Source organism: Python bivittatus, unplaced genomic scaffold (genome assembly GCF_059951505.1).
Source record: "Python bivittatus isolate LINGU-HERP-01145 unplaced genomic scaffold, Pbiv_v1 ctg000060_np1212, whole genome shotgun sequence".
NCBI lineage: Eukaryota > Metazoa > Chordata > Lepidosauria > Squamata > Pythonidae > Python > Python bivittatus.
Window position 1 is genome coordinate 19,504,212 of NW_028277044.1, and position 27,719 is coordinate 19,531,930.

Sequence of the window (27,719 nt, forward strand, 5' to 3'; positions counted from 1 at the left end):
ACTGATAACCATCAGAGGGAGAAAAAATTCCTGCAAACAGGGTTTCAAATGAATCCAGCACTGAGGTGAAATTCTTAGAGCCTTTTAATTGTTGATCTCAAGAAGGGCATTATATTCAATTAAGCCTTTCCATCCAGTCTTGACATGTCCTCAAACCAGTTCAGCACCTGGCCAATATTTATTTTGCCCCAGTGCTTGTGAGGGGAGCTGTTTTGCAAGAAGAAAAACAGGAAGGGTGATAAAGACACCGCTTCTCTCACTATTCTGTCAAGAGGAGCTAGCAGAGCTTTAAAAAAATTGGCTCCTGGTATACCAGAGCATTCTAAGAAAAGACAATGTTCCCTTCTCTTTTTCTTCATATGTAGATTATCAAGAAGCACCTGTGACCTACCAGGCAATTGGAAAGACTGCTTCACCTTTGAGCAATTGTGGAATTCAATTGCTGATCTGTAACCCATAGCAATCTGATTGCAAAAAAGATATACCTTCGTAAATACATGTTTAATACCAATTTAGCATTTTTATTGTAATAAAAACTTAGTTTTCATCTACATTTACAGTCTGTAGACCTGCAAACAAAAAAAGAATGAAACCATAAGTTACTGAGGGAACTGAATATATCTGAAAGAATTTATTTTTATTTATTTAATAGACTTGTCCCCGCCCATCTCCCCACAATTCTCCCCAGAATACAATATACCGTATTTTTCCAACTATAAGACGATACTTTTTTCTAAAATCCTTATGCTAAAAATTGAAGGGCGTCTTATTCAAGGAAGTCAGCCGAGGAGAGAACCGCACGGTGGCAAAACTGCCCATACTTTGTCTCTGCAAAGAGGCTTCCTCCTATTGCTAGCCTCCAGTCACGAGTGAAATAGCTTGAGTCTGCAAACAGACTTGTTCCAATCACGAGCCTTATGTAACTGACATCAGCTGATGCTGAACAAACCAATTGGAGGAAGTCTGTTTGCAGAGACAAGCTATCGGCAGTTTCACTCGTGATTGAATGTAATCAGTTATGCAAAAGAGCATGGAAATAGAGCTGCAGAGAGACGGTTTGGATCTCCTCCCACTGAGTTTATCAGGTAAATGTTAACTAATTACTAAATAAAAATGTGTTCTGCACTATCTTTAAAATATTGATTTCTTAATTTTGGGTTGGAAAAGTGGGGGGGCGTCTTGTACATAGGGGCGTTTTATTGACGGAAAAATACGGTATGTAATTTATTTTTCTGAAAAATGGTGGAATTACTTAACATTGGTAAAGGTGCATAATTTAAAGTAGTTTGGATCTCTGGTCTAATGTAGAAAACAATTTACCTTTGAAAGTGGTGACTGGCACATAAGTAACCAGTGTATACAACTTATTGGGTGAATCTTCATCTTCATTGCGCTTTCGGGATAAGCGTACACGGATACGATAAGGAACATTCCTATAAAGTATTTGTAATGTTTAGAAGCATGTTCTTTAATTTTTGGTAGTGCTTCCTTGCCTCTCCAAAAGGTAGGCAAGCTATACATAATAGCAGAATGGATTTCCTTTGTTTCTTAGCTAAGAAACCCCCAAAATGAAAATTTTGCTTCATTTCTAGCTGCCCTGCTTATTTAAAACCATTTGTAAATACAGGTAGTCCTCACTTAGCGACCACAATTGGGACTGGCAGCTCTCACTAACTGCTGGTAGTTTTCTATTTGTGCTGCAGTCATAAACAGAAAATCACGTGACTTGATGGGCTTACAGCACTTCCCGTTCAGTCATTATGTGACACATCACATGACTGGAATTTTACTTCCGTGTTCTCCGTTAACTCTGCTTGTTGGAAGCCAGTTGTGAACCACATGAACAGCAATCACATGACCATGGGATGCTGCAAGTCATAAATGCAAGGACTGGTCGCAAAGCTGTTTTTTTAGACCATTGTAAGTTAAAACAGTCGTTAAACAAGGCAGTCAGTAAGCAAGGACTACCTGTAGCCTGTTCTTCAAGTCATGAGTCACTTGCATCTCTAACTGTATCTAATTATTAAAGCTGTAAGAACTAGTGAATTACATAAAAAGTAATTCATACAATGACTTAATATAGCTACCATATATATTACGGATTGCACAAAACTGCTCTTTGTTTTCACCAGTCAACTGATTAGTCAAAGTAGCTGAATCTACTTTGCAATGGTTCTACAATTCATCTGGATCAAAGATTGTTCTGATGGAAAGCTATACATCAGAAAAATGAGGGAAGACACTCATCCAGGAAACATAGCAATGCCAATATTTTAAAATACTGTTTAATTTATTTATTAAATATATGCCCTGCTGAATACAACTTTTGAAAACAAGATGTTGAGTAGTGGCATGTCTGCTCAGCTAAAAAACAGAGTAGATATAGTTATTTCAATGTTTACCTGGTGAGATTTTGGTGCCGATCAGAGATTATATAGAGATACTCTTGGATCACCAATTTTTAAAAATATAACTACCTAACTTTCCAGGTGTAAACAAGGCAAAAAGAATGATAGCTAGTGTGATGCAATGCTTAAGATGATGATTACGGCCAGGAGGTTCAAGGCCACCTATGGCCAAGTATATTAAGGAGCACCAATCACTCAGTCCACCCTACTCCACAGGATTGTGGGAAAAACCGTAGGACAGATTATTATGGAAGGGAGAGCCTTGCGTTTGTGAGAAAGGGATGCTATAAACTAACAAATAAATTTATACATTCCCATCCTAGTTGTAAAAATTTTGTACTAGCAGCCAACCTAGCAGCTGAATGTATTAAAATACTGTACTAGGCCTAAGAGACCTGTCATCATACCCAGTCATACATGTGCAACAGCAAACACTTTAATAATAAACTAAGTAAATTTCCTTTGCACTGAGCAAAGAACAAGAGAGCACCTCGCCCAAGGATCCAGTCTGATACCTTATTCCTTTCGTCCAGACAGCCTTGTTCAAACGGGTGTCAATGCGTACATCAGGAGTACCCATTTCCTTCATGGCAAATTTTCGAATCTCCTTAAGAGCACGAGGAGCCCGTTTCTTGAAGCCCCTAAGAGTGCAAAAAAGAATAAGACTGGACCATCAAGTCAAAGGTCCCTTTTGTACCTAGACATCAGCTATAAATAATATAAAAAGTATGTCCAAAATATTCAAAGTAAGCGCACAGCTAAATGTGTGAATGCACACACATGCAATGTTTTCACTGTGAATGCACACAACTGCTCACACATGCAGAAAGCCGGGGCAGCCTTTGAAGCAGTCATATCTCCTGAGACACAGCTGCTTTAAAGCTCTGAGGAATGAGCTTGTATGTCCTGAATACAAAGGACATAAATCCTGAGTACAAACAGTAGCCACCATTTAAAAACAAAACAAAAACTATTATGCTCTTTGTTCCATTTTCTGGGAAGTCCAAAATTATTTTGGTATGCTTTGGAAACAATTTGCAGTAGCAAAATTCAGGGACTTTATTGCCCTAACAAAGTGTGTTAGGGCAAAACAGTGTAAATCCAGAAAGTTCTAGAGAGCTCTCAAACTATGCCCTTGGCAGCATCAGTCTGACAGCAGCGCTGTCATATTTCTGATTAAAAAATATGACAGCCAGCTGGCCAATATTTTCATTTCAAACTTTCCCCCAAACTAGAAATTATGACAACCAGCTAAGTACTACCTTTCAGGGTTTTTACTTAAGCCCAACTCCATAACACTCTTGAAGTTTCACTGGTTCTAATGGATTAAATGCCTCTACCGTTTGTGCCACTCTGCATTAACTTATTTCTTCTGAAATAAATCTGGTAAGTACCTCTTATGAACCAACCTTAGCTATCGCTGATTTATTTCTGTATTTAAAAAATTAGAAGTATTTTAAAAGGGAATTAACAAAACGACCTGATCAAATTTCCAAAAAACAAAAAAGTACAGGATTAAATCTGTACAGATCCTCTGTGAAGAATTATTTTGTTACTATAAATAAACAATAAAAGCTAAACATTAAAGTATTCTTTATGACTCTTTGCAATTGTGTTAATTCCTACATTTTAAAATGACATGCCAGTGAAAGATGTATTATACTGACCATCAATGCATTTACGATTATGAAAAATAAAATGAATATCAGAGAAAAGCCACTCACACGCCATGGATCCTTTTGTGAATATTTATCGTATACTCTCGAGTAACCACCTCATTGATGGCTGATCGGCCTTTCTTCTTTTCACCACCTTTCTTTGCAGGGGCCATCTGCCCATAGCAAGTAATAAAAGAAAGAATATTTTATACACAGAATATCGTAGAATAGTACAACATCAAAATGTATTACATCAAGTTTCAGTCAATACATATGTACCCAGATTAGAAAGAGTTCCTTCACTTACATTGATATAGTGAATCTACTTATTTAATAATGCATAATCATCACTATCCAACTAATTCTTGATGAGAAATGGCTTCTGTTAGCAGAATATGTAATGGAATTATTCTTGTTTTTGCAACCCATCCTTATCTACAAAATCTGATCCTGAATTTTTGGAGAGCCCCAAACCAGATTTGGGTTACACTAAGACATGAAAGGACTATCAAACCATTTTGGACAAGCGTAAGAGCAATGCCAGATTTTTGTCCAAGATTTTCAATATACTTTCACATTTACTATTTCACTAAAAATTATTTAACTATGTGAGAGGCAGATACAGAACTGAAAAATAGTGGCAAAATAAGTTTAGAGAGGTTAACAATGTGAGTCACTAAGGCTTTGTCATAATACCATATTCAGCCCCTTAAAATCTGCAGTTAGAGTCACTGAGCATCACTCCCTCTATAAATAAGTGTTGCAACCAAGATAGAACTGAGAAACAATAGGAATTGGTATATCCTCTGGACCCCAAACACTGCAAAAGGAATCCTCCTCTACTTCAACAAAACTCTAGAATAGTAAACAAAGCATTCAATGGTGCAGTTTTCTGCAGCTATAATATGTGGAGTATCAGTAGTGAAAAAAGCATTAAAAACTTAAATTTACTTATATTTACTACATAGCTGCAGAGCCCATCCTGTGCCATGCAGCACTAAGTAGAAAGTCCTATTACAACTCTTTACACAGTACCCTAAAGGAGAGCACAAATGGCCGATGCTCTGAGGAAACATTCCACCAAGGATTGCAACAAGGGAGTCTATGTATTGTCGAAGGCTTTCACAGCCGGCATACGATGGCTGGTGTGGGTCTTCCGGGCTGTGTGGCCGTGGTCTTGAAGTTTTGTTTCCTAACGTTTCGCCAGCACCTGTGACCGGCATCTTCAGAGGGCAGGAGCACAGACAGGAGCAGGAGCAGGGGCACAGAGAGAACTGCTCCTGTCTGTGCTCCTGCCCTCTGAAGATGCCGGTCACAGGTGCTGGCAAAACGTTAGGAAACAAAACTTCAAGACCACGGCCACACAGCCCGGAAGACCCACACCAGCCAAGGGAGTCTATGTTGCACACCTACAGACAAGAATAAATGAACTCACGATTATTGGGCGATGAATTAAACTTTCTGAATACAGTTTAATTGCTGAGTACTAAAGATGAGAATCACCACAAAAACTTTTCATCCATGCCAAAGGCATTAGATGGACAAAAAGGTGTTGTAGCTTACAGCCCAGGATTTTTGACGTTTTCAACGTATCTTCCTGGGAACTTCTTTAGAATATATTTTTTCTCCGCGATCAACCGTCTTTCTTGCCTCCTAGCCTGTTTTATGTTAGTCATTAATGTGTTCAGCTGCTTCTAAGGAACTCGCGCGATCTCGACTTTCACATATTCCCGAACCGGGCCTTCATACACGAACCGGGCCTGCGTGGAGGCCGGCGCTGCGAGAAAGAACTCTTTCGGGCACCTACGGGGAATCTTTCGACGCCAGAGCGAAAATATACAGTCCTCCGCGAACTACATCCCCCGAGCAGCCGGGCTGGCCCAGAGCCCCGCCGGTAAAAAGGCCCACCGGTACGGATGGAGCTGGATAAGAACCAAAACCCACATTACAGATACTCACCCTGCCTAAGACAAACTCGGAAAGGAAGGCTCACAGGAATTATGGGAGGAAATCAAGGAAACCGGAACTACCATAGAGATCGAAAAAGAACAACGGAAAGAATAGTTAACTTCCGGGTTAGAAGAGCGGAGGTGAGGAGGGGTGGGTTGTTCGTCAGGGAAGGCGGCCAGGCAGGTTTAGCTTTTTTTATTCTCCGTAATTTAGTGAAGTGGAAGTTATAAATGTTTATAAGAGGCAGTGAAAACATAAAGGATACATCCTCTCCGTTAGCAAAACAAGCAAAACAAGAGACCCGATTGGCTGTTAAATTTGCTTTAAAACAGAATAAAACGTGCAAACAGTATTCTCCCGATGAAAAATTCTTCATTAAGGTTGAGTAAGGAAAAGAGAAACTAAGCGGGCACAAGCCAATTGTATATCATGTAAAACCGCATTTTTTATTCTGTATTCTTCATGTTGCTTCTCAGTCTTCAAATGTTCTGATCCCCCATTATGGGAATGAAAGAAAAATGCCTTAATGTTGTTCCCAGCCCTTCATCAAAGTCAAAATGTTGGCGAATGCAGTTGCAGCAATAAATGATTTTGTTGCTTTTCATGCCACAAATAATTGTTGTTTTTCGTGCCACAAAAGAGGGGTTCTTGTTCCGTCCTATATTAACTTCTTTAAAAGAAAATGTGGTTTACATGATCATTTATAGATTCTTATAAAAACCTCACATTTATAAAATGAGAATCAAACAGCATGCGCTGCAAATACAGCACAACTGCCAGAAATATTACTTTTGGAAGCATAATTTGGTAGTACTTTCAAATTTCAGTTGGTTCTATTGACCACTCTATATTTTGAACAAACTTTCCAAAATGTTTTTAAGAGCGCACCCCCCATCTTCCTAAAGCTAAAATTTAAAGACTAACTCCTCTATTTTTAATGAAACCGTGACTAAATAAAGATGCTACAGCTTCAACATCTTTCTGTAGTGTGCTGTTCCCCACCCCATTGTTTAGTGCCTGAACTTAGCATAGGGATTGGGTATACTTGAAATGTTGGTTAGTTTACAATTCATGTGTCATGTGAAAGAACCCAACAGGTTTACTTTTCAAAGGCTTACTTTACCTGCTTTCTAATTCAGAAGACAGCAAAAACAGCAGTAGCATTTCAGAAATGAATGTTTATCTATAGCAGTTCATTAATTTGTTTGACTTTTAGATACCACCATGTTCTAGTATGGGATAACTCTTTTGCAGTTGAAAAAAAAGCCTGCCTGAGAAGAAATCAAATTTTTAAATAAAAGACAAGCAGTCTGAGGATCTCCAGATATTTGGGACTTCAACTGCCATAGCCCAGCCAGCATGACTATATTATTAGTACTGAGAAGTACTGAGAAAAATGTAATACTGTATCGAATATCTGCAGAGCACAACATGGCCTAACCATCAGGTATCATTTGTCCTCTTTCCGCTGGCTACAATAGCTTGTTAAGTAAGAATATAATTTTGTTCTCCTTCTTATTCCATTTTTTCTTGAGGGGCATGTAGGAGGAAGAATACACGTACAAGTACCCCTTTTGAATATGATGGATGTGCAATTTTTTGATTTAAAAGTCTTCCTATTTGGAATAACTTTGTAGTGGCCAACATTTCAGAGTAATAGCAACATGGTTATTTCAGCATTCTGCACATAGTGCAGTGTGTAAAAAACCCTTCATACCCAATACATATTCTGTCTGTCAAAGGAGACTAATTATTTCTTTGTGCTTATTTCATTATGTGTTTGCACTAGATATTGAGAAACTTTTACAGCCCAGTATTGAGTAAGATTTCAAGAACCATATTCCAGTGTTGATACAGGAAAGTTAAAGCAGATAGAGTCCAATAAATAAAACCCACATCCAAAATAAGGAAGGATGCCTGTTGCAAATATCTTTCCCCTGCATGCTTTCTTAGAAGTAAACAAATCACTGGTTGCATAAACCTTTCCCTTGCATGGTACCTTGAGTAGGTAAGGTTATCAGTTGAACAGGTTTCTTTGCAAGCCTATTCAGAAGAGATTCTCACAGGTTTTAATGCAGCTTGTTTTCAGATAGGCATGTGTAAGACTGCAGCCGTACAAAGAATATAGCAGCAGGCCTTTCCAACTCTCCTCTCTGTATCCTATTTAAACCATGAAAGCATTCTGTTTTGGTAGAATGTTGGGATAAATTATTCTTTGCACACTGCAATCCTCTATGTGCCTATTCAGATACAAGCCCAATTAAATTTAACAAGGCTTATTCCTAGGTAGCTTCCAACCTTAAACAGAATTAATCAATACAGTACAAACAGAAGCAGCAGTTGCTGAAAAAGAGACATTTCTCCACCTCCAGTTGTTGGCTATTTGATTATACTATTAAACAAAATATCATCATGAAAACCACACTTCTATTTGCATCTCAAATTGCACATATCAGAACTCACATAATTCTGTTCTGTTCCTAGCCTTTTGTCAAGCAAATAATGAATAGCAATCCTTCAACTGCAGATGATAGGCAGTTGGCTAAGGCTGTTAATTTACCGTTCCCCAATTTACTTTGTCCTTAATTTCTGAAAAAATGTAATACCGCTGCTCAGAGTGCAATGCCGACTACTTAGTCATTAAGCAAGGTGACTCCACACTATGATACAGAATTCTTTTGAGTTTATGGAACTTGAGGAAGTAGATAGGGTTTGCCACTTGTGAGCTGAATCCATCCCCAACCTGAATCCTTTGGCCAGCCAAAGAGGTGTCCATGGCTGGGATCAGGAGATAATCAGTGCCTCTCCAAGGAAGAATGAAGTGCCACCTGCCTTTTAGCCATATTAGAAGGATTCCTGGTCTCTAACCTTCCTTTTCTGGGGAAGATTGATGGAAAATCAACCACAGGTTGAAAGAGACTAGATTGGAAGAAACATGTTCAGATTAGAAAGACAGAGGTGCTGCACATCCATAAATATCTAGGCTTTCCAGAAATATTAATTCTAGTATTAGCTCTCAACAGGGTTATGCTCCCACTAAAGGACCAAGTCAATGACTTGGAGGTTCATCTGAAGCTGCAGCTCCTGCTTGAAGAATACTGTAGATAGAGGCTGTGGATAGATGAGCTTTTGCTCAGCTTTGGCTAGTGTGCCAGTTACAGTTCTAGCTGGCTCAGAAAGCTTTGGCAATAGTAACTCATGCTCTTATCACTCTAGACTGCTGGCAGGTCAAACCTATTACTGCAGGAAAATCTCCATTTTGCAGTTGCTATACTGGGTCCAATAGCCACGTGCTGGTTATCATCTATGCAGCACAACACTGGGTTTCATTAGTGACTGCCTTATCCAGAATTATTCTGCCCAGCCTTTGAGATTATCTAGAAAGGGCCTGCTGAAGTCTTATCTCCATTAGAGGAGTTTGGGGCCAGAAGGCAGAACAACTATTCTGTGGTTGATCCACTTCTGCCGCCAGAAGTGTTCTTGACTTCTTGGCTGTCGTAATTCTGGGAGGAACTGAAGATACTTCCTTTTAAGCAAGCATTTGATGCTTAAGTCCAGTGATGTCTTGGTGGCTTTTGTTGGTTATATTCTGTTGTTTTTATGTTAGGCTGGTTGGTGGGTTGTATGGGAGTTTGGCTGAGAGGACAGTGTCAAAGATGTTTATTAATTTTTAAAATTATTATTTAGCAAATTTATATAGCTGCCCATCTCATAGAACGTGACTCTGGGTGGCGTACGACCACAGTGACGATTAAAATAGTATAACCATCATTAAAACCATCATTAAAGCTAAAGTACAAGTAAAACTAAAAACATAGAAAAATCAATATTGCAGAAGAATACCAATCAATTCACATAATACAACCACCTTGCAGGCTCCCCTTGCGATCCCCAAGGTTCCTGGAAAAACACATTTTAAGGACTTTCTGGATGGAGCTAACCTCACCTTGGGGAGAGTGATGTCCAGATGGTGGGAGCCACAGCAGAGAAGGCATGTCTTCTGGGTCCTGTCAGAACTCCTTAGCAGACAGGGCCCGCAGCATTACTCCTACTGCTGGACCAGATGGGATGGGTAAATGTAATTGGGAAGAGGCAGTCCCTCAGATAAGCTGTTCCTATGCCACGTAGGGCTTTAAAGGAGCACCTTGAATTGCACCTGGAAGCAGACTGGCAGCCAGTGCCACTTGCAGAGCAAAGAGCAAAACATGCGCCATCCTATGGGAACACATAACTGTCTGCACAGCCGCACTCTGCTCCAGCTGAAGTTTCTGGATGCTCTTCAAGGGCAGCCCCATGTACAGGGTGTTACAGTAATCCACTCTGATCTATTACATAGGAAGAAGATAAATTCCGTTGATAAAGTGGGCATCAAATGGACATGCCCAGAAGAAGCCTTCTATACAGGCATGGAAAAAGAGCAGTCAGAGTTTGAAAATAAGTTTTTTGAGTACAGATGGTTGGGACTTAAGATTCTTCAGGGGTAAGATTTGCTCTGGGACTACATTTTGAAAAACATGGCTCTTTGCAAGATATGCCATTTGTAGGATCAAGCATTTTTAAACACTGCTGTAATGCATCCAATGAGTATGTAGCAACATAGCGGGAACAGAGAGTGTTGTGATCAGGCCCTTAAGCGTTAAGTAGAAAAATTAATACAATTTGGTAAGACCTACAGGTAGTCCTTGCTTAACGACGGTCATTGGGACTGGAATTTCCATTGCTAAGCAGTGCAGTCGTAAACTGCGACATCATGTGATCGCATCGCCTAGTGATGGCAATCCCAGCAGTTCCCATTGCTGTCATTAAGTGAAAATTGCAGGTCATGAAGCAAGTACCTCACGTGACCACGACTTGCAACTTCCTGCTGGCTTCCTACAAGCAAAGTCAGTGGGGAAGCCAGCTGTAAGTTGCAAGTCCTGGGTGGCTCACAAGCAGGCTGAAGGGCGGGTGAGTACTACGGAGTGAGGCAGGGGTGCTGTGGCACTGCATGAGTGCATGCAGGCAGGGGTGCTGCACAAGTACACACGAGCTGGCGACGGGGTGCTGCAGCATGAGCGTGCTACGGAGTATGAGATCCCTGGGATCTCATACTCCATAGGGGGCTCCTCGGGAGAAAAAGTGGTGGAAGCAACTTGTAACCTTCCCTGCCAGCTTTCCCATTGACTTCGCTTGTGGGTAGCCAGCAGGGAAGGTCGCAAATGGTGATCATGTGATTATGGTAGACTGCAGCCATCATAAATTTGAGCCGGTTGACAAGCACCCAGATTGCAATCATATGACCATGGGGGTGGTGCAATGGTCAGAACTTCAAGGACTAGTCCTAAGTGCCACTCGTTCAGCATTATTGCAACTTCAAACAGTCGCTAAACAAGTGGTCATTAACCAAGGACTACCTGTATTATCCTACCAGCCCCCAAATAGCATACAAGTGAATGGCACTGAATATGAATATCGATGTACAATTCATGGGTTATCTGTAGAAAGTAGAAATGTAAGAAGCTTCTCCTGATTGTATGGAAAAATGCTATAGAGGAATATTTTGTGTATGTTTTAATAAGTTACTGCTTGGTAAATGAGCACCTGTATTCACTATGTGTTTACTACACACTGAATAGTTAACATATTAATATTGCTGAATACTATAACCTGCTGAACTCTGCTACTTGCCTCAAGGGACAGGACTGAGAAATGGAAGGCAGAATGGTTGGAAGTCAACAGAGCAGTGCCCAAGTTACCACAAATCATAGGTTGGTCTGGCACTGTATGTTTCTGATCAAAGCATGTGTCTTATCAAGAGCCTTCTGCAGACATGTGTACACAACGTATAGGCCTGCAGCTGTCTTACCATAGTAATTTTTCATTTATTACAAAATTCTTACCCACAAAAAAAGTTTAAAACTAAGAGTTCTAAAAAGAGTTCATCTTCCATACACAAAATAATCACAGATTCCCATATACTTTTATTTTATATAGAAATAGGTTGGGGTTTTGGTTTTTTAATTACTACTTTTTTTACACTACTTACTCTATAATAACATAAAATCTCTCTTAGAAACATTAACATAAAGCATACAAAGTGCAACGCTTTAAGGAAAATTCCATCCTAAATATAATCATGAAATAGATATGTAATATAGTTGCAGCATTTTATCATGTAATGGGCTGTAGCACAGTGCATATTCTTCAGATGCTTGTTCTGTGACTAGTGAAGGAAATCTTCCATTATGAGAAAAAAATATATTTAAAGAGTTGGAACATATGACTGTATCTTGGAATAAATAGCTGCATGATTGTGCTTAGGTTAACTGTTTATACTACGCTAAATGAATAGGAAGCTGTCCATTGTAATTTCTTGACAGTAGTAACAGTGGGTGGGGTGAGGATAACAAGTTTAATATTTGCAGTTTATGAGTCCGAAGGGTATACAGACTAAAGATTTGTTGATTGTTCTAAATAAATGACAACGTGTTGTATCTCACTGGTTGTTTGGCCACTGAAACAGGAATTTTCCTAATTGAAAGTGCCAAGTTATGCTCTTTGTGCAGTTGTGCAAAACAATTAACAATTAACCATAATAAAAATAATATCTTTCTCAGTATATCTTCTGAACCAGTGGTTTTCATTTTAAATGATCAAAATAGTGAAAGCCAAGTATTTTTTCCCACCTTTTTTGTTTGATTTTTTTTTAGAAGAGAACACTTCCTGATCAAAATATTTAGCTGAATCTTCTACAAACATGTACCAGTTAGTGCCCCAGTTCAAACGTGGTGGTACATATTAGTATTAGTGGTCATTATTGCTGAACAATGTTTTAGATTCCATCTACAGAAGGTGTTTGGCATATGCGTAGCAAGTGCCAGCAAAATCTTAAAGTAGCTGTATCTTTCCTGGGAAAAGACACAGCTGCTTTGAGATGTTGTAGATGGTTATTTCACTCTTTGTAGATGGAATCTAAAACACAGTCTTACTATTTCATAACATAACCACAAAATAGTGCAAATACCTGCAAAATGATCCCATTCCATTTTATTGCACTATCTTACCAAGTTCCTAGTATACTTTATAACACAAACATTCCCCTCCCACTAGTTAAAGCTAAATGTGCATTGACAGAGAAGGCAGAGTCTATTGCCGGTGTTGCACATTTAAAGATTCAGACAAGCTCAGGGTACTTCTGGCAGCAGCAGGTTGGTGCTTCACTGGCATGTGGTGGTACTCTATACCTCCTTCCGGTAGAGAGTAGGTAGGCAAGAGCAGAGAATCTGCTTGTTCACTGTGCAAAGAGTCTGCTGGCTGTACCTATATACAGGAAACAAAATGTAATGCAATCAAAAATGGTTCAACAAGTCAAAAATAGTAAATTCAGTTTTTACTGAAAAATATTGTGTGATTATTACCTATTTGAATATACTAATCATTTGCTGCAATTATGGACCAAAGGCTTAATCAAACTGGAATTCTTTGATTTACTCAAAGGCTTATTTATTTGGATAGTAATCAGGGAATATGACTTTTTTTAAAACCAATGTCATCAAGGATTCTCTCTTAATTTTCTATTTGACATAGTTTTCTATTATATTTTGCAACAGCTCCAACCTTTATATGACAACCTTGTTTGGCATCAATATTTTACTTTAATCGCATATTTCAATGCATGTTCATTAGAAAATCAGTCCAACTGAGTTCATTGGGACTTACGACTTGTATCGCACATTACAAACTTCAAACATGTTATAAAATTGAGTGTGTTTTATGTCCTGCGATTGACAGCATCTGTTAATAGATTTTATTACTGATAAGGTGGGTTCATATGATCTCCTATTTCAAGTTCATCATGAAAAAAAAATGACTTCTTTTAAGTGGCAGCTATAAAATCAAAAGCAATCAATGTCAAGTCATCATTCAGGGAGTTCCTATGTAACAAAAGGAAAAAACAAAAGGAACAAGGAAGTTATTAGGATTTGTAAAACAAAAGGAACTCCACTTGACAAAGACAATGTGCTAAAGTCAGATTTAGAAATAACGACCCTGTGTACCACTGCACATTTTCCTGCACAATCATATTAAAACAGTTTGTTCCAGATAACATATTGATGCTTGTGTGATGTACATAAAATATGAACCATTTTTTCCATTCTTACAGTACAGAAGCTGTAACTGACAAACAGTTAGCTTCCTCCTTAATACTCCATGCTATGTTTGGAAACATTTGAAATGTGTCTAATAGAGAATGCTGTTCTTTTTACTCTGATGCTAAAATTCTGAACTGTTAGGAGAACACTGTAACATAATGTAGTTCAAAATGAAACTATTTTAAACAGCTGAAATTTGATTAAGTATAAAACAGAGATAGTTTAAATAGCAGGAACCCATAAAACAAAATACAAAGTACAGTAATACCTCGGTTCATGAACGCTTCTGTTCACGAACAATTCAGTTCACAAACAGCACCGTTCGCAAAATTTTGCTTCCGTTCGCAAACTCCGCATCGGGTGACGAACACGACCTGCGGCCATTTTCCCTGCTGTGACACGTGGTCGTGGCTTCCTGTAGGGAGGGGGACTCTCCCTCCAAGCAATAACCGCCTCCCCACCCGCCTTCCTGTCCTCCACGCCAGAAGTCGCCTCAAGCGAGGTTAGTGTTCTCTCTCTTCGTACAGTACTGTACTGTACTTTGTTTCATATTTTTGTGGTTTAAAAAAAAATACATATGGTTCAGAACAGATTAACCTTATTTACACTGAACCTTATGGGAAAATATGATTCAGTTGGCGACCAAAATCAGTTGGCGACCACATTCGTAGGGGTCAGAATGGATTAACCTTATTTACATTGAACCTTATGGGAAAATTTGATTCGGTTCGCAACCAATTTGGTTTGCGACCAGAATCATGGAACGAATTAAGTTCATGAACCGAGGTACCACTAATATTAAAGGAAAACTTCAATTGGAAAAAGTCACCTAAGACTCTGTTTTTGAATCCTCACACTAATCATAAGAATGGATGGAAAACAATTTATCTCCATAAACATAACAAACAGGGACTACTGACAGATCATATTACCATGCACAAAGTCATACGCATGTGTGAAAGAGGGAGTTTGTGAATTCTACTCTTTCTAGTTTTGCTTAAATGCCTTTGCAGATGTCCTTTGGATGATGTAACATTTCTGCAGATATAGTACTGCTATTTTACCAAGAAACAATCCAAATGATTGTTCCTGTATGACAGACTGCAAAATTGAATAACTTCAGCAGAAAGGCAATATTAGGGAATATTGGTAAAATAGTAAGTATGTGATGCTTTTCTGGATTATTCCTCACAAACTGTAGGCTAGAATCAAAGATTTTTGATCCCAGTTCAATTCTGTTTGGTGTGGTAAGACAACCTTGCTTAGATGAGGGTTGAATGGTTGAGTTATTTATGGTAGCTTTCAGTTCCTCCATTATATTTAAAGTGCATACAGACGCAGAATTGTCTGAACTATTGGTTAATATTTTGGTGATACTTAAATTTTAGAAAATCTTGATAATATTCCAAGTTACTGCAGTGTGTTCAGGATCTTGGCTGGCAGTCATTAAGACTATCACAGTACAGCTATTGGCTGAGTTTTTCTACATGGAGTCCTTGGAGTCCTTTTTCTACATGTCTTGTATTTTATCTGGAGACAGGAAACCTTTTGACTGCAATATAATCAGCACCTAATATGTTAGGGAAGGGATCCTTCTGAATGCAAACATCAAAATATAGTAATTGGAATACTATACTGATTGATGTGTTTTAAAGATTAATGGGAAAAACTAATTTTAATGAGATTGTGCTGATGCAATGAACTTACTAAAAAAAAGTAGGTCAAGGAAGGTACTAGATGCAGTCTGAGATAACTTAAAAAAATATAGGCAATAAATACAAATAAAACTTGGGGTTCAATATGGTATAAAATAGATGTATGTTATGACTCATGAAACAGTATATGCAACATGTCTGCTACAGGGATTGTTCTTAAAAGATGGGATGCTTTTGCTGCATGTACAGAAACTACATGCCCCAAACATATCTGTGTACTAGCAGACATCTGCTGCTGCCAGTAAGTCACGGCCAAGTTCTGTTTTTGCCACTAGGAAAGAAATACCCTTACTGATTTATGAAGAATAATGAAGAAACATTATTACTGAAAAGAGCTTTACGTTGCCCCTCCAGCTAAAAGACATTCAGGGCAGCTTTAAATTAAAGTATATTTGTTCCAGCCCACCTGAAGGTAGCATTGCTGTGGAAGATGTTGATGCATAGATTGCAACGACGAGGGTTGAGATGGTGGTGCTGCGGAGAATCCTGGGTGTAATACTGGTTGCCTCATGAGCACAACTGGTGTACTGTTGCTGGAAGTCTGTGCTTCCAAACCTTGGCAAGCTTGTATTTTTTGAAAATACCTATGAAAAGAAATAGTCTTAAGATTTTCAGTGAAGACTATACTGTACAGCAAAATCTAAATTTTATTGCTAATCTGTTAGGAACAACAGATAAAAAATAGATGTTCCTTATTCTTAAGTAGTGAAGGGGACAATGCTGTTATTAATATCAAGCAATCAACCCTATTAATTTCTACCCTTAATGAATAGTCTGCATACCTAAAATCCTCTTGGAAGGCCTCCTTCATGAGAGAAGTTAAGTAGGGATGAGAGCAATGCAGTGACGGAAAAAACTGGTTTAATGTTATGATATTTTTGTTTTGGTGCTCATAAGATCACAACTAGTTCTGCCAGTTAGGTGAGTTAGATGACTTGGAAAATATGAAAGGATATTTAAACTAGAAATTGTGGATTTTGGCATTACAAGGAAAGAAACTGTTAAATTAAGGTAAGAGATAGGTATCTTCAGAAGACTAAAGAATAGATGTTGAGGAAGTATCACTACAAGAAAGCTATTTGCTCCAGAAGTTTATCCCAGGTGTTACCATGTCCTGGATAATCCATCCTGTGAAGCCCATGTTTTCAAGATAAACTGTTTTGAGAAAGCCATATGCAGTTCAGTTATCTTAACAGGCCTGACTGCTGTACAGATCAGGCTGACTGCAAGGCTTCATTTACCAACAACTGAGCTAACTGCCTAACTGGAACTGCAGCTCTGTTGATGGCTAAGTTTGATAAGCTTGTTGCCAAGCAATATCTGGACTTGCTAAGGTGACTCTATAGCAGGAGTTCTACTTGAAGCTCTCCTGGACCATGTGCTTAAACTTCATCTTTATGAATCTACCCCTTGATGGTCTTGACCTTGCTCTATTAGAATTTGCATCTTGCTTGGATACATTGTTCTACCAAAGCTTGAACCTCAACTTTCTTGATTTTGCTAAAATGTGAATTCATCTCAGTCCTGCCTTCTCAGGTCCATACATCATGTGACAGACACCATGAAGTGGGAACATAACTGTAGAAACCAGGAGACTATGAGTTAGTCCTCCACTTAGGCAGGAAGCCCTTTGGGCCAGTCCCTCTCTCTCAGCCCAAGGAAGAAAAAGGTAATGGCAAATCACTTCTGGAAATCTTGACAAGAAAACTGCAGGGATTTGTCCAGGCAGGTGCCATGAATCAAAACTGACTCAGAGGTGTAAAAAAAATTACTAGTGGTACGGCTCTATTACAGTGGCATATGCATTTCTATGTCCATCACAAATTAGGGCTTATCTAGATATCAATAATCATACAGCCAACTTACACAAAAAAGCAATTAGTACATGACTTGTTGTGATGGACTGGAATGGAGGAAGGGGGGTGAAAATGGTGCTCTCGTCTCCAGAGCAACGCTCTGGAGATAAGCGGAGAAAGCTGGCGCATCCCTAAACATTCCAGAAGAGAGTAGAGAGTTGTGCCTGGGAACTACTGGTCAGTCTGAAAAGATTCTGTAAATAAGCGCTAGCTAATAAACCTTGCTGATTGAACCTACACGGTCTCCAGGAGTTCCTTGGGCTAGGCCTGACACTTGTATAGGAAAGAAACAGTGTACCTGGAGAACTTGAAAGTTTAACGGGTGGGCATGTGAACTATATAGATATCTCCCTTATTATTCATGGGGGTTCCAAGCACTGATAACAAAACCACTGTTAACAAAACTTTGAAAAACATACTTCTATACATATGTAAAAACCTGTCAACATTTTGCACAAGTGTATAAAAACAAACATCTAACCCCAAAATTGCAGGACCGTTAAAACCTTTCCTGTGGATACTGAGGTCTGGTGTCTTTTTAGCAACAGAGGACACACAAAATTATCCATAACAGAACCATAGATAACAAGGGCCGCTTGTCTATATAATGTATAGCAGGGACTGCATTTTTTTTTTTTTAATCTGCGCTCAGTCGTTACCGACTCTGCAGTGACTGCTTGGACGAGTCCCTGCAGTTTTCAAGGCAAAGTGTTTCGGAAGTGGTTTGCCAGAGCCTCCTTCCTAGAGCAGAGCCCAGCTGGCGAGCGCAGGAGGCAGGGCTTCCGTTGCTTCGCACCCTTTTCGGGCGAGCGCGGTTTCGTGCTTACCGGCAACTGCTCCCGTCTCCCTTTGCAAAGCGCCACCAGCATTTTTCCTCCCACCGGAGTGAGAGTACCTATTTATCTACTCATGTGAGTTTTCGAACTGTTGGGTTGACAGGAATTGGGGAGGAAACAGGAGCTCACCCTGTTAACACGAAGTCTGGACTCGAACCGCTGAAGTGTCGACCATTTCTGGCCGGCAACTTTCAGCGTCATTAAACCGCTGCGCCACCGCATTCCCCTTTAGGGATGGATTGTCAAAACTAAAAGTGTTGTTCCATGACTACAGTTTGCTTAATCCATGTGCCACCACTAAATTAGATGTAGTTTCATGATTTCATGGTGAATATTGTTTCTCTCATAATTTCAAAACTTCCCTGCCCACAGTTGCATGTTACGTACTTTTCACTGTGTCCAGCTGCATCAACATCTGTTATCCTTGCATGACAGGATCCAGGCACCATTGGCTGAACGGGTTGACTGAGTAGCAGTCTATGCGACCAGAAATTAAAGAACATGTCAGTGAAGAGCAAGTAAATTGAACAGAGGAAGAGCAGAGGAGGAGGAGGAGGAGGAAGAGGAGGGAAATTATTAATAAGCCTGTGGGAGTTGCATGCTTTGGAGCCAGAAGATTAGCATCTGAACCAGATCCAGGAACACACAATTCTTAGATAACAGGAAATTCTAACCTTATTATCACATGTGTAAATTGTCTTCCTGTCCTTATAATAAAAGGAGAGCCATTCCTGATTGAAAGGATCTACACATTGTTGTTGCCCTGAGACTGTTTGTTTATTTTCTTATTATGATATCTCGCTTTTTCTCTAAGGAGCTCAAGGTGACTTGTATAGTGTGATCCTTCATGTTATCCTCACAATAACCTTGCAAATCGGGATGGTCTGAAAGAAAATGAACTCCATGATGAAGCAGGATTGGAATATGGGAATCATAATCCTCTGACTTCTACATCACTGTATAAAACTGTACTTCAATATATTCAAACACAGTATGTCACAGTATTTATTGATTAAACATATATGCTGCACACTCCATTTGGACTCATGGTGGCTTTCTGAACGACACCTACAGTATAATGTAATAATAAACAGTAAACATCCACAATAAAGTATAAATAATAAAACATTCCCACTATAACATAACAATAAATAATAAAATCTTGGCAATAATTATAAAATTATACTGTAACACTATATTCACAAAACCACCATTAATAAAATCCAATAAACAATATCATTCCATTGTGAAATTAATTATCCTAATAGAATGTATACAAAATAATCTCTTAATTGCATACAAGATGACATTCTACCAAAAGCCCTCCAGAAAACTCAGTCTAATTATAGCTTTTATTGTGTGATATGGTATCACTGTATTGGATTTCTATGCAGAACTCATTAACTGTTGGGAATATACAAAACAACTATACTACATAATGGTGGTAACTAGTTTACTCTGAAGTTGATTGTTAAAACTTTATGCAGTTTGCCAGATCAGAACAGAGAGAATTTTATGTAGTAATGTGTACCAGAGCAGTGTGAAGCATTCTATTACATTGCTCTGCAACTGAAACGAAGCAGCTCTCTTAGGCTCATTAAAGCTGTTATGACTTTTGCAAGGCTCATAAAGTTGCTTAGAAAACTGGTTCTAGTTGTGTCAATACATGTATGCCTGTATGCACATTCATTTTGCTGTTGTGCACTGTGAAGCAATTCATTCTGTGCACCATGAAGCAACTGTATAAGCCATAAGTATCATCTGAAGTGGCAGTTAACTTGGTGGTATGGTAAAGGAGTTTTTAATTCACATTTTATTTTAGGCAGATTTTTTTCTATTTCCTAGAGAGTTAATTTTTTAAATTTTGCATCTCTAGGTATGTGTGTATTCTTTATTCATTGTAAAGTGAGTTTAAAGGAAGATAAAATAAGGTATTTTTCCTAACAAGAAAAAAAAAAACAGATGGATTGCTAATGTCAATTTATAGATCAAAAATGAAAAACATGTATTTCTGAGTTTATTCTCTTTGTATATTTTTCAATATGCTAATCTTCCCAATAAAACTAGCCTTTTCTGTATATTCAGGATGTTTATCTGTAACATAACACTGTTATATAACCCTTTAAAAATTTATACCTGTTCTGTGCTCTGCATAACATTGCTTACCATGAAAAGAAATAGCAGGATAGGTTATGTATGTATGTCTATGTGTTTGTGGTCTGTTATAGTAATAATCTAAATATCAGATATAATTTGTTACTATACTACTGCAAATAATGATAAATCTTTGACTTAAAAAAAAGAAAAACCACAAGCTTATTGTAATTCTTTTACCTTAGCTGTCGATCATGGCCCAGGTCTGTAAGGCTGTGCTGGAGGGTGCTATCCTGTGCAACTGCAGGAGATGGCGCAATAGCCAAAGACGGTGGGAGCACAGAAGCATTGCTCAAGGGCGAAATCAAATTGCCAGAAGAATGACAGCTATCTTGAATCTCTTGTGAGGTTCTCACAGATTTCTTATCCTAGAACAGTTTAAAATAATAGTAAGGGCAACCAGAATCAACAAAAAAGTATTGGGTTTATTTCATGGTGTAGAGTTAAAATCAAGTCATGATTTTTTTCATTAAATTACCATTTAGTTCTTTCTCAGAGGTAAACCCAGGCAATATAGTTTTATTGGCAGCAATAGTGGAAGAAATTTGGTGTGCCTTTTTCCACATTAACTGTTTGTAAACAGTCTGCTCTACAACCATGGGTGGTCCCCTCTCCAAATACTAGCCAGCCAGACCCTGCTTAGTTCTTTCCAGATCAGCCAACGTCAGTTGGCATCGCCATGCTTTCTCAAAGAAGTCATTACACTATGCGCACCCCTTGGAAGTTCAATGCTACCTATTTTACAATTGGAATATGGGGCTGGTATTATTTTTCACGTTTTGATGAACCTGGACAAATTCACATAAGGTTTGTCAAAGTAAAAATGATTTGCTAAAGGTGGCATTTCAACTAAATTGCAGACCATATGTGCTATATTAAAACTGAGCATGGTTTCTGGAATACCATGAACCACTTTCTATTTGAAAGATATACTTTCAAAATTTGCTGGACTACTCCCAGAATAATGGATTGTCATGATCTGGAAGAAGGATAAAAATATCACTATTTTCCATGCAAGGTAAGATAACTTTACTTTCCCTGCACAGTCCTATACTGCTGACAAGTTCTAAAAGCAAAGACAAAGAATAAAGTCAGTGGACAATGGAAACAAGGAAAACAGGAAAAACCTGTTTTTGTATAGGTTTAAATGTCCATTTTTAATGGGAAATGTTATCAAGAATTTATCAAGAATCAATCTCAGGGCAAGTTAGTACCTGATTTAATAGAACATCTTCCTCTCCTATCAGCTGATGGTCTGTGGTTTGTGAAGCTGCAATCTGCTTTTTAAGATGGGACCTTGGGATAATCTCCTGCTGCTGAGAATCAGGTACAGACTTTCCTTGGGGTTCTTGGTGCTGAATACTGCTAAAACTCAGAGATGCTGTGGGCTGCTGTAAAAACATCTGAAAGAAGCAATGTAAAAAATATTCCAAGGGAAAAAGTACTAAAATATTTTAATGTGTATCTTAATATTGATAAGTGAGGCAAATCATAAGATTAAACCTAATCTACTATTTAGCAGCAGTTTTTTTTTTATTATTATCAGAATTTAGCACTAGAATTGCATGTGGAATTACATTACTTCTTTCTGCACATCTGAGGCTAGGAGAAAGGTTTTTCTCCTGAGAAGATATAAAACCTGGTGTCTCAGTTTCTAAATCAAGTTCTAGTTTAAATTCATATTTATTATGCTCTATTGTGAATCTTTTTTCTATTTATTCTAAAACAGGTAAGATGCATAATTTATAATTAAGAAATTCCAAATCTCTAGTAAGGTGAAACTATAGAAAAAAATTAGAAAAGAATAAAGTTACTGTATGCATCCCTAGGATAAAGATACTTCGTGCGTGACTGTGCATGCAGAAATCTTAATGGTAAACATTATAGTATTATAGGAACCAATGTAATTGCATATTCAGGATATGATCTATATGCCTTATTAGAAATTTATCAGTAATGTTTCTTCTCTGAAATTAATTAATTATATATATTACACAGTATGTATGTGTATATGTGTATATGTGTGTGTGTATATCTCTATCCATCCCATTATCTTCTCCCTCCCTCCCTCCCTCCCCTCCCTCCCTTCCTATCCTGGTGCTGTAACCACTATACCAATCTGGGTCTCAATCTCCCATATAAGCAATATAAAAACAAAATAAGGAGGGGAGAGGATTGACTTTAATGGTAGGCTATGCTGAGCCAATCTTTATTAAAAAGTAAAGGAAGTTTGAAAAAAAATGAAAAGATCACCAAGTGTATTGGTAGCAAAATTTTCCGAGGCTTGATACTATCTATAATCCAAATAAGCAGTACTTGGTCTATTAATTGCTCTATACAAACATTGTTATATCATGAATAACTGAAATTCCAATGAACTTTTTTTCTTTTTTGTAAATAACTCGTATGGCACATATGGGCCAACACAAATCCCAGAAATATTTCTTCAGTGTGTCAAGGCACAAGGAGCACATAATGAAATTCTTCCAATTGACAGTCTTGTTAACATTTTCATTAGCAAAGAAAAAAAATGAAGACACATGTTGAAGTATAAGTCATAAACACCTCTTCATAACTGCAAATGGGCAGCGGACAACTGACATTTGTCTATTGTCGATTATCAGCAGCAATTATTACTGAATATCATCAGAAGGAAAAATATAATGCCAAGACATTCCTTTCAAAGAAATGACTGGGGTTATTATTGTATTAGTATTCCCATTTGGGAATCTGTTGTCCCATTTAGCTCAAGTTGTTTATCTTCATATGATGAAATAAGTGGTTTGGGCTTGGTAGATCTGGAATGTTGAGGGCACATTGTCTTTTTGTAAAACGTGTGCCACGACAGGCATGGTCTTGTGAGAGAGAAGGAAGTAGTGTTAAGTGTTATGGTTATCAAATAGTGGCAGATGGAGAGGAAGTTGTCTCCTTGTGTGGGACAATGTAAATAAAAATTAATTTAATCTGGAGCAATCTTTAAATTAATTTAATCTGGGGCAGTCTTTGTCAGTATAATGCAATCAGCTGAAACCTTGAGCAAATTACCATAGACTTGCAATGGATGAGGTGGGAGGGACCAGGAAGAAATCATAGAGCGGCCGGAAAGAGTGTACACCCTGAGTACCTTAGCCAATGGGGATGTAAAGCATATATATACTGTATAACCATACCTGTAACAGTGCACTCTATTTTATTTCTAAAGGGTTAACTTGCTTTTGCTTTGTAAAGAGCACTGGTTTCTTCCCCCCCCCCTTATCTCTTTGCTGAATGCCCGATTGTCTTCAAATAAGCAATTAGCTGAGTACAAGCTGTTTGTTGTACCAAGTTTGCAACAGTTGTGGGGCCCTACATTCTAGAGATAAGAAAAATCTTGTATGCCATTCCCTTGGTAACCAGAAGAAAAAGTTACATTTAAGTTTACCTTCCTAAGAACCACCTTTCACTTGCTCAGACCGTCCCAAAAATCCCTTGTATGGGTATGAGGGGATGTACTATCTGATTACAGATTTAAATGTCTATACAGCCTCTGATGTTTGTTTTGTGAGATGTGATTTCATCAACATCTTTTGTTAATGTGTTGATTGGGGTCACCCAGCTGTGTCTTGATCAAAATACATCTGTTATCTTAAAGAAGCCTCGTCTCAAGTCTCTTTATTTGGCTTTATTGAGACTTGGGAAATAAAGGTGCCATACAGGGAAAAGGGGAGGGACTTGCAATCAGGAATGTATATAATTAGGCTGGAGTGTGTATGTGGGTGTGGCTTCCTGCTTGCACACTGTGAGGCCCACCAGCCTTTGCAAACGCTTTTAATAAACTTTTTACTTTTGGTTAACCCAGAGAGATTTGTGTCACTTGTTTTGCACAGTCTGTCACAGAGCTCCAAAAAACAAGCTGAGGATACTGCTCTCCACCATGTTTCTCGGGACTACAAGATGCTCTTTTCAACTTACTTTTGAACTTTGAACGGTGGGCACAGTAGTAAATAAAGCCCTGGACTACAGCCACCCACCATATTTATTTCCTAAGAATGGCTACATACAACGCTAAAACCTGATACTTTGCTCCTGGATACACAAGTTCCCTATTTGGTTTGTAAAATTAAAATAAATTTTTAAAAATTAAAAGTAGATTGAAACAGGAATCCTGGAGGGCATCAAGGCAGTTATCCACAGCTGCATTAGTTTATTTATTTATTTATTTTTAAATTTGTATGCTGCCCGTCTCCCCCCAACGGGTGACTCTGGGCGGCTCACAGTTAAAATCAAAAACCCCATCAACAATTAAAAATCCCCCATAAATAGTTAAAATAAATAATCCATTAAAAATAAAATCTAAACAACAAACCCTGTACATACATACTAAAAACATTCAAGATGATGTGGGGGGCAAGGTCAATCACCCCACAAGCCACCTCCACTGGTGCGAGCCCCCATCCGGCCCCCAGGCCTTTTGGCACAGCCAGGATTTCACCCTTTCCTGAAGGCCATGAGAGTGGGGGCACACCGGACCTTGGGAGGCAGATTGTTCCATAGGGTGGGGGCCACAGCAGAAAAGGCCCTCTGCCTAGACCCCACCAGGCAAAATTCCTTGACCGGTGGGGTCTGCACATGCCCCTTCTGCTGGACCAAGTGGGGCGGGCTGAAGTAACCAGGGCAAGACGGCTCCTCAGATAATCTGGTCCTATGCCACGAAGGGCTAGTTCCTCAGATACATCCTGAGGAAGCTCAGTAATAAAGTAATAAATAAAATACTTGTCAAAGCAGGAGCTTAATACACATCAAGGTGATGGCAGCTCTTTTCCATTTAGTAATTGCCACTTGCTGGATTAAAATAATTTGTTTAAATAATATGTACTTTGTGGTATTCTGCTAACCTGCATACTAGAATCTTGTACCATGCAAAGCTGTTCTTGGATTTTCTGCAGCTCTTCCTGCTGCCACTGAATGTTGGCTTGCAGTATACGTGTCCGCTGCTCGAGTTGGGTTTTGATGGTTTGGAACATAGTAAACTGGGCAGAGAGCTTAAACAAGAAATAAAGATTACTGAGTCTTTTTCTACTCAGGTTGGTCAATATTAGAAAGCTGAGGGTCTCAAACATGCAGCCCCACCCAGGTCATTTTCTGGGACAGACAGCGGTGCTTGAGGGGAAGGAATGGGCCAGAATGGTAGAAGGGAGTGTGTTCTGCCTTGGGCTAGAAGGAGAGCTAGGCTCCAAACCCATTCCTGCCTCAGCATGTTATTGGAGCCAGGCCAAGGTGTGGCCTGGTTCCGCCTTGTTACGGCTTTGGAGCAGGGGAATGGCTCCATACATGGACAGAGCAGAGCAGAGCAGAGCAGAGCAGGGCATTTCAGCATTCCTGGGTCTACATTGGGACACTGCTGGGCCAGGGCCACTCAACTTGCTACTGCTGGCAAGGAGAGTTGGGTCTGTTTTGCAGTGGATTTTTTTTTTCTTTGATAACTTGATATTTGGTAGGGCATGTTGTGATGCTACTAATTTTCTTTAGTTTTGACTGCTAGACATATTTATATCAATGTATGGGAGCTTCCCATATGTTAGAGCCCTCAAGCCACCCTTCATATAGCACTTGTAGTGATTTCAGTTTGAGACCCCTGGGGTAACTGTCCTAGATAACTCATATGCACAGTACAGGTAGTCCTTGTTTAACAACTGCCTCGTACAATGACCATTCGCAGTTACAATGGTGATGAAAAAGTAGCTTTGCAATCCTCGCATTTGCAGGTCTATAAACAAAGGAAAGCTGAAGTAAGATCATAAGCACAGTCGCAGTTTCACTTAGCAACCACTTAACTTAATGGCCGAGTTGCTAGTCACAATTGTGGTCACTAAATGAGGATTACTTCTTTCAGGGAAGCAGTATACTTTAATGTACAGACTTTACTCATAAGGCACCAATGAATCTTTCTCTTTTATAATCAAATGCAGACATTTTCAGTACAGCTTGGTTTCTTAAGAGATTTTCCCCTGAAATATCTTGTTATGTAATTAGTTATGGTATTACAGGTAGTCCGTGACTTATGACCATTCATTTAACAACCGTTTGAAGTTACAACAGTGCTGAAAAAAGTGACTTAGGACCAGTTCCTGCACTTACGACCATCACAGTGTCCCAACAGTCATGTGATCAAAATTTGGGCACTTGGCAACCAGCATGTATTTACAATGGCTGCAGCATCCCATGTGATCGCCATTTGTGATATTCCCAGAGGACTTCCAACATGCAAAGTCAATGGGGGAAGCTGGCTTCGCTAATGACCATGGCAAAAAAGGTCATAAAATTGAGCGTGACTCACTTAATGACAGCATCACTTAGTGACAAAAGTTACGATCCCAATTGTGGTTGTAAGTCGAGGACTATCTGTACAATGTCTTAAATGAAGATACATTTCAGCTTTTGGATGATTTTATCAGATAGGGAAACCTTTCTTCTTCATGAAAGAATCTTTAATATGGAAATAAGGACAAGTAAGCTTTGGCCCTTTTTCTCTAAAGTAGAGCTAGGCCCTTGGTTCCTTTTAGGCCACTAAATTACTTGGCCACCCCCATAAAATAAAACACTTTTATAAAAAGTAATATAATTTGGACTTCATTATGCATTAAGAATTAAAAAGGGCCCAAGGGCTTTTGTCATTATTACTGCACTCGTTAACTTTTCTAATTGTTCACTTTGTGTTCCACTATAGGGTGGCAACAGTAGCAGCGGACAGACCTTGATGTCCAGATGTTCCTTTTCTCCTAGCACTGGGGGAACCAATGGCAGAGAAACTTCTATATGTGCAAAATGATTTGGTTTATAGGGCAGAGCACGCTCCGAGAAGTTACTTCTTGCCAGTGTGAATAAAATTTGTAATGTCATATTCTTCCAAATTCAATTAAAAATGAACATTTCACATAAAGTTTATGCTTCCTCTTTGTTTGGAACAGATTTGTCTTCATATTTAAACTGTAAAAATATATCTAGATGTGTCAGCAGAAATATGTGAATTT

At 38.8% G+C, this 27,719-nt stretch overlaps 2 protein-coding genes and 1 long non-coding RNA gene across 5 annotated transcripts in view; 1 reads left to right on the forward strand and 2 right to left on the reverse strand.

Moving 5' to 3' along the window:
* Positions 1-500: 500 nt before the first annotated feature.
* Positions 501-6,112, reverse strand: RPL31 (ribosomal protein L31). The gene is made up of 5 exons (XM_007430630.3): positions 6,026-6,112; positions 4,133-4,239; positions 2,924-3,049; positions 1,321-1,433; positions 501-569 (listed from the first exon to the last, which is right to left on the reverse strand). The coding sequence occupies exons 2-5, from the start codon at positions 4,237-4,239 to the stop codon at positions 538-540; spliced, it is 378 nt and encodes a 125-aa protein (XP_007430692.1). The 5' UTR covers positions 6,026-6,112; the 3' UTR covers positions 501-537.
* LOC148216450 (uncharacterized) lies at positions 6,113-27,716 on the forward strand. The gene is made up of 3 exons (XR_015795419.1): positions 6,113-6,156; positions 21,957-22,036; positions 27,416-27,716. It is a non-coding gene; the product is annotated as an uncharacterized LOC148216450 (long non-coding RNA).
* NPAS2 (neuronal PAS domain protein 2) overlaps positions 11,952-27,719 on the reverse strand; it is a 74,652-nt gene continuing 58,884 nt past the window's right edge. The window contains exons 15-20 of one of the 3 annotated variants that reach the window (XM_025168187.2): positions 25,584-25,730; positions 21,924-22,112; positions 20,890-21,077; positions 18,943-19,032; positions 16,270-16,447; positions 11,952-13,315 (exon numbers count right to left, since the gene is read on the reverse strand). In XM_025168187.2, the coding sequence (XP_025023955.2) occupies positions 13,142-13,315; positions 16,270-16,447; positions 18,943-19,032; positions 20,890-21,077; positions 21,924-22,112; positions 25,584-25,730 (966 nt within the window). In that variant the 3' untranslated portion in view covers positions 11,952-13,141. Of the gene's footprint in view, positions 13,316-16,269; positions 16,448-18,942; positions 19,440-20,889; positions 21,078-21,923; positions 22,113-25,583; positions 25,731-27,719 lie in introns of those variants that run through there. The other 2 variants (XM_088136614.1, XR_015795418.1) reach the window with 2 other exon arrangements.